The sequence below is a fragment of the Manis pentadactyla genome, chromosome 7 (assembly GCF_030020395.1).
Source record: "Manis pentadactyla isolate mManPen7 chromosome 7, mManPen7.hap1, whole genome shotgun sequence".
Classification (NCBI taxonomy): domain Eukaryota; kingdom Metazoa; phylum Chordata; class Mammalia; order Pholidota; family Manidae; genus Manis; species Manis pentadactyla.
The window spans coordinates 137,945,074-137,952,989 of NC_080025.1; the positions used below are offsets into that span (position 1 = coordinate 137,945,074).

The 7,916-nt window shown below is 47.8% G+C and overlaps 1 gene segment (V, D, J or C); it reads right to left on the reverse strand.

The window, feature by feature from the left end:
• Positions 1-2,148: 2,148 nt before the first annotated feature.
• Positions 2,149-4,195, reverse strand: LOC118932594 (T cell receptor beta variable 30-like). The segment is given in 3 exon segments: positions 2,149-2,737; positions 3,386-3,690; positions 4,048-4,195. Coding segments are annotated over 3 exon segments (375 nt in total).
• Between the last annotated feature and the right edge of the window lie 3,721 nt (positions 4,196-7,916).

Genomic DNA, 7,916 nt, shown 5'->3' on the forward strand with positions numbered 1-7,916 from the left:
AATGCAGGACAGCTGCCGTAACTGCTCTGACCTAATCGGGGTCCCTTCTGGCCCCACATCACTCAGGCTACCCCCTCTACCACCTGCCCCTGAACAACCCCCTTCCCCACATGCCTTCCCACTTCCTTCCACTCATCTAATGAGGGGGGTTATGAGTCACAAGAAAGGAAGCCCCACACAGTCAACAGACTAAAAACGGACATCCCAGAGTATCTGGGCTGGTGTGTGTTCCCGACCGGCTGGAGTCTCTAAGTGTCGTCCCTATCGCTGTACTCCCAGAGGTCTGTGTGACGGCTGTTTTCTACCCCCTCTAGCCAAGTGGGGGAGGAAGAACATAATGCAGACAGAACTGGACATCAGGGAAGAAGAATACTCCGAAGGAGGGAATGGGAAATAACACGATACCTAACACTTAACAGGCCAAGCCGGCTTTGCAGCAGCCCCAGGGGCTGTGGGGGGCTCAGCCCAAAGCCTTGAGGCCCCAGGCTCCCTCCCAGAGTGGCAGAGACCCAGCACCACCTGAGGGGAATTCCTCCGACCCACATGACCCACAGCATGTGGCTCGGGATCCTCCACATGCCAGTGGCCTGGGAATGGCAGAATGAGAGTAGATCGTGACACACCTACAAGGTCAGAGCGCAGAACAGGTTTCTGAAGGCTCTCGTAGAAAACTAATGGCCTCATCTGGGACCCAAGGAGCAAGTGAGACTGATGAATTTCTGGCAAGGGAGCATATCTGAACAGCATCTGCCATCCTGAGCTAGTTTTCTTTGTCTCCCAGGCTCAGAAGCCTGAGCTATGGAGCAGTTAGGGGACTAGACTCTAATTTATAAGCTTAAGGGACTCTAATTTATAAGTAAGGCAGAGGACATGGATGATATGAACTGGCTTTGATCAATTTCCACGGCTTTCAAGCCTCCCCTTACCTAGCCTCTCCTGAACTGCGAATCGCCTCCTGTCTCTCTTTTGACGGGTACAATGACCGGGGTTGTTCCCTTACTGCTTTTCTGGAACTTACAAAATTCACTGAGAGCCACATTTCTGCTCACACTGACTCTCCTGCTGAGAATGTCATTCTGCTTATCTAAACACGAGCCTTCCATAAAGCTCATCCTTGCTAAAATTCTACCTCCTACATGAGGTTTTCCAGAACTTTACTGAACTTTCACAGGAATGGAAAATCTGTTTTAACTCTCCTACCAACTCCACTTGACTAATAGCAACTACTTGGAACATCTGTGTTCAGAATGATTCTGAGGCTGCATAAAACCCCAACCACCGGAAAAAACAATGATCAATATCAGATGAGCACAATGTAAGTTTCATGGGTTTGCCATGCAAATATATTTAACGTTTTTAATGAACTACATAGTTTAAATTTTAATTTGAAAAGAAACAAGTCTTTGTTTTGGGTAATTGTGATCCCAATATCTTATAAGCTTAAAGAAGGAAATAGAATCAGCTGAAAATTAGCCCTGTAATAAGGCCTTGTAACGTAAATACCACATCATTTAATATACTTAATCCAATCAGGGAAATTTGACAGATGGGAAAAATGAGGCCTAGAGAGATGATTAGCCCAAGTCATAACAAAGAGTAAATTTGGACTCAAAAACCAAGTGCCTTAAAAATATAGAGTCAGTAAAAAAATCAGTGGTTACTAGGGTTTCCAGGGAAAAGAGGAGAGAAATAGCACAGGGGACTTGGGGCCAGGAAACTATTCAGTGTGACACCATAATGGTAAATAGAAGACATGATACATTTGTAAAAAAAAAAAAACATGGAAATGTACAAAACAGAGAGTAAATTTTCATGTTAACCATGGACTATAAGAGTATATCAATACTGGTTCATCAACAAAGGTACCACACCTGTGTAAGATATTAATAACGGAAAGTCAAGGAGGAAAGGGGCATATATGAGAACTTTGTTATCTGGTCAATTTTTATGTTAACCTAAACCTTTTCAAAATACAAGAGTCTAGTCAGTAAACATAATCTGACGGCACTGTTTCAGCAAGAAATCTACTGCCACTGGTGTTCAATAACCAGCTAACATACGCTAGCCTGAGATGTTGTTTACTATGAATGTGATCCCGGCTTGAGCTGTAAATGCATCTGTACTTCTATGGTCATGGCACTAGTGATTGCCTCAGTGAATTAAACATTCACGCATGCGGAAGAAGAAGCAAACCAAGAGCTTTGATCGAACCACACTGTGACGAAGCCCAGCACCATTACTCTTTTTAATCCCTGTGATGGCTCGGAGAACCCAGCACGTGACACAGAAGTTAATCCTTAATGTACACTAGGAAGCCTTGGTCATTCCGGAAGACTGTCTTGATCACTCCGTGTCTCTGTGTCAGATTTTCCTCTGCCAACTAAATGATACTGGAAATAAAGGCATGTCTGAATTGTCCTAGATGAAGTGAAGCCAGGAGCTGGGTATTTTAAGACTTCGTGTGCCCCCTCGCGGAGCAGAAGGGACATTAGAAAAGAAAACCCTTTTAAGAACAAGGACGGGAGGGAGGGTTGAGCCACTGAGGGCTGAGGGAGCTTGGTTGCCAAGGTAACCATGGCATATCTTCCCAGCCATCCCCGTAAGCCTTTCCTCTCCTTCATTCCCATCCAGAGAATTTGTCTTTTTTAGGGTTTTTCCATTATACAAGCATGCCCTCTTCTTTATTCTGTCTCTTGTAGCTCTTTGATCATCATCTGCTTCTCTGCTCCCTCTTTAGCTGCAAAGGAAGGGAAGAGAGACAGTAAAACGGGAATAAAAAAACCCTAATCAATAATCACAATCCCTAACTGCATGTTTCTGATACAAACAGAACCTTACTTCCCGCCCTCACAGAAACAGTCTACTTAGTATCTTGCCCCTGCTCTGCCCCAAAGCCTCACGCAGGCCTCTGCGAGATGTGTAGTCTCTGCAGCAAGATCCAAAACAGGAGACTCTCCAGGTGATGAAAATGAGCCAGTTAAGTCACCTGAGTGGCATCCTCAAATTTGTGCACACCTGCTACGGGTGCTTCCTCCCTTGCTCACTCACCTGCACACAAACGCACTGCCCAATGTGGACTGACAGGAATTTGGGAGAATGGTTTTAGGCCCAGTCTAGCTCACTGCAAGGGCTGGAGTGTGTGATGGCTAAGGACCAGACATCGTACGTTGGGAACCTGACTGTGTGTACGTGAGTCTCAGGTTTGGCATGCATAAATCTGTTTGCCTTCCCTGAGAACTCAGGAAAGTTCTTTTGGAGAACCTGGCTTCATTTGGTTGCTCTCACATTGGCTGATAGTCAGAAATCCAGGGGCCAAACCCCTCCACCCAGTCCCTGAGTGAGGACTCAGGAGAGGGCGGAGTTTTTGCACAGATGTCGGCCCCACCCAGCTCAGTGTGGGACTCCAGGCACAGAGGTAGAAGCCAGAGTCACTGAGGAGGAGCTTCGTAGAATTCAGGACGAACTTGCCGTCCTGGGGCCTGGAGGCTTCCAAGTGCTGGGGTGCTTCAGAGTCTACCTGGCCAGCGCCTACAGAGTAGAAGAGCAGCTGCAGGGCCCCTCCTCCGGCCTGCCGGTACCAGTATAGGTAGGGGCTCGATGCCCCCCTCACCGTGCACTCCAGGGAGAGGGGGCTGCCCACAGGCTGCACCCTGGCGTGTGGCCACTGATGGATGGTCTGAGCTCTGACACCTGTGGAAAGAGTAAAAGGCCATTTAGAGTGAAGAACCGCAGCCAAGCTTGCCTTCCATCCCAAGAGGGGGTGACTCAAGCCCTTCAGTGGCTCTCAGGCATATGGGATCCCCTACAGGCAGCAGACTGGGAGGACCAAGGATGCTCAGCGTCTGGGAAAGGGGCAAGGGAGAACGCAAACTCCTTCCCAGGACATAGAGGAAACCAAGCCTCAGCACACCACCCAGATAAAGTCCCATATTCCTTACAGAAAATTGAAGCAATGTACTAAGGAGAGTCAAACCATAAGCTGAGGCTCTGGGTTCAGAGGGCTGGGGAGATGACTGCAGGGGGTTTGCCAGAGAGGGGAGCCCCCACCTAAGAAAGTGCCGAGGAGAAGGGCAAGGAGACAGCCAGGCATAGTTGCAGCCACCCTTGAGTTCTGCCGGTGTGGCAGACACCTCCTCACGCCCGCCAGGAGGCGGCTGGGCCCCACCCTCTTGCAGATCTGCTGCCACAGATTAGAGCAATAGTTTCCCCTTTAGCTCGGGAGGAAATGAGGCTGGTCTTTTTTCAAGTGTGTAGTGAATCATCTCCTTCCTCCCTGGGAACCGGCTTTTCCCTGCACCAGTTATCTTTATTGAAATCCCCCTGAGGTCCCAGTATGGAAATATTTTTAATAACTCATTATTTACCTGTAAACAGGAGTGATTCCCTGGCTCCCCCAGGAGACCATCGAGAGGCTCTGTCACCACCAGAGAGACTGATGGGGCAGGATGATGAAAAGGAACTTCAGTCTCTCTGAAGCTGGAAAGCAGCGCTAGGACATGTCACCTGGGCAGCTGGAAAGGAGATAAAAGCAGATCAGGGCTCAAGAGGTTTAGGACTTGAGGATATTCAAAGCAAAAAAAAAAAAAAGTTCAGCTCTAAGGGTGGGAGCCTGCTCTGCAGCCAAGGGGTCTGCGCCCCCCTCGGGCTGGCCGCAGGGAACCGAGACCTGCTGGGCTGATCAAAGTCGGACACTGTGTTCCACGCGCCTCTAAGGGCCTCACTAGATCTCACTTAGGCTCTAAATACAACATGAGAGAGAGGCGACCTCATGGGGCTTTGGAATCGAATAGATCTGGGTTCAAATCACAGCTCTACTTCTTGCTGGTTTAGGAACCCCTGGAAAACCCTGGTCCTCAATTTTCTCATCTATAAAATTAAAGGAAGGAACAAATTACCCACAAACGGGTGAGGGGGTGCACTCTGCCTGGTGCACTGCAGGCACTCTTACAGTGATGGCTCCTGTCTGGACTCCAGGGAAGGTCTGTGCCTGCCACGGAGGAAGATTTACAGAGGGCTGGGTAGAGGGTGGGGGCTGAGGGGATGGCAGACTCTCAGGAAGCAGTGCCAAGCCATTGATTCATAACAGCTATGGGTGAGGATCTGCCTGGCAGCTGGTATACCCTCATTCTGTTGAGATGAGACACAGGACCCCAAGATGCCTGGAGGACGGCCAACACGTCCCCAGGATCCTCCTCTTCCCTCTCCCTGTGCCATGTTCTGCCCTCGGAAAGATGCACCTTCAAAACAGTTACTCACGGGGGGTGGGATCTGGTGGAGTGGCTCAAGGTGAGTACCTGGGGAAGGAAGCAGTCGAAGTGGCCAACAGAGAGAATGAGCCGCAGCGAATCAGGCATTTGTGACACATCTCCATTTCATCAGGGTCTAGTGGTGTAATATATGTGTTATTGTTGGCGATGCTACAGTAACACTTCAAAATTAATGTTGGGGTTCTTGCTCCTAATATGATTTCAGCCGCAGCACATTTTGTTTGCATTTGAATGCGCTATGTTTGTGGGACAGGGTATTTTGTTTTTTTATCCTATCCAAATGTAATGAATTCCTCTTATAACATTTACTTAAATAATGACACATCAAAAGGTAAGCATAGCAGGCATTTTGTGAATAGTTAGAACATATGATGAAAAATAGCAATAGCCAATGACAGTTGTTCAATCTCAGTTTTTATAAATCTGTTAATAGCTCTCAATACAATATCCGTGCATGTCAGGATTGGAGAGGGTGGTCCCAAGGTGGGTATGTGCCCACATGCATACACACAGCCTCTTTTCTCCTTTTCTTTCCTTTTCTGTCCTTTGTCTCTGCTCCTGGAATTTTTATTGAGTTAGACCTGAGTGGGGATGTAGGTGGAGGGAGGGTGCAGAGGGCGGCAGCAGATACCGGGAGGAGGGCATTGTTCTTGCCCTTGATGGGACCGTGCCATGCTTTCAGCAGGTTGGCAAGCTTTCACACCAGCAAAGGCTGTGTGAGTCCTGCCTAGCCCCTAAGAGCTGATGTAACTCATTGGCTGCATGGGCTCAGCGTCATCACCGAGCACAGAGAGCAATGCAATCTTCCTCCCTAGAGAAGGCTCAGCAGATTGGAGGGTGAAGAGACATATCAGTCAGATCAGAGTAGCCAGCTGGCTCCTGACTCTCTGATCATTGTCACACTCAGTAGCTAGGAGCTCCTTCCATATGGCCCCTGCCTTAGAAAAAATATCTCCTCATTCTCCATCCCCATCTGCGATATTGCTTATTCATTTAATTCATTCAAGTCATTCATATATTGAAATGTGGATGAGGATATGATCCCTCTACTCTGTGGCCGCAGGTCTCCAAGAGGGAGGAGCTTGGCCGTATCTCCAGCCCAGATGCAGAGGCATCAGCCAGGCAAGCCAAACTGAAGGCTGACCAGAGCTATGCCCTGCCATGTCCCTGCTCTTCTCCTGCTCACTTTCTTAAGTAGGGGCCCACCTCTCTGGGAAGCCCCCTCAAGTCCTCTTGCTACCAGGTTGGGTTTTTCTCTCTCCATGCTAGATTCTTAATGAATCACTACTGACAGGTTAAAGCTAAATACATTCGGCTCTTCTCTTTTTCGTTTTAAAACTGAAATCTATCGCTCAATAATAGATTTGGAAGATACTTGCAGGGTCTATTTGTTCCTCTAAACAAGAGTTAAAAATTACCTGGTTTGATGAAAAGGAAGGAGAGTCAGCCAAGGGGATGTTCCTGAATTCCCTGATCTCTGCCTTCTCTGAGTCCTGGCCTCTGTCTGGCTACATCCCAACCATGAGAGGAGCTGAGAGACTGGTGGAGAGGGCAGGATCAGAAGCTCAGAAGTTCTGAGGCCAGAGGAGAATTGGGCTAATATCCTGGGTGGGGAGAACAAGGTCCTGGGTCCCTAACTGTCATACTAGAGACCAGTAAGTAGAAATGGCTGTAGTAAACAGAATAATGTTCCCCAGAGATACTGATATCCTAATCCCCAGAACCCATGACTCTCTGTTGGGTTACACAGCAGAGGGGAATGAAGGCTGAAGACAGACCTAAAGTTTCTAATTAGCTTAGTTCAAAATAAGAACATTATCTTGGCTTATCCAGGGGTGCCCAGTGTAATCACAAGAGTCCTTAAACATGGAAGAAGAATACAGAAGAGAGTCCGAGAAAGATGTGGCAGTGGCAGCAAAGAGATGCTGTTTCTGGCTTTGAAGAGAAAGGGGCCATGAACCAGGAATGCAGACGGCCTCTAGAAGCTGCAGAAGGCAAGGACGTGGGTTCTCTCCTCAAACCTCCAGAAAGAACTACCTTGATTTTAGCTCAGTGTAACCTGTGTCAATCTTCTGAGCTATATCACAGCACTATAAGATAGTAAATGCATGTGGTTTCATGCCACTAAGTTTGCAGGAATTTATTATAGCAGCAATGGAAAACTAATGCATGGGTCTGACACGTTTCTTGACAGAGGGATCCAAGGTTAACTCCGAGAATCCCCAAGGAACTCAGGATAGATCGGGAGTAGCCATTTTCTCATTCATGCCAAAGAGATAAACGGAGAGACTCCATCAAGCCTGAAGAGGCCTCCTGGCTGAGATATGGAAGACACAGAGCATCCCGCATGGACCAGCTGGAACTGAAGGACAGACAGACACACCAAGGAGGCAGCAGGTATCAGTGGGCACAAATGCTGAAAACCACTACTAATGAGGTTCTGAAGGAAAGATAAGTAATGCCCAAAGTCCAAGTACAATCCCACACAATGCCTTGATGCTTACAAACTCCCCAGAACTTAGGTACCACCAGGAAGAAAGGGATAAGGGGAAATGCATGAGCCATCTACGAAACCCCTGAATTAACTGCACATATCCTAGTGGAATGAGGATATAGACATAAAATGATTTTAATTATAGAAAATAAAAT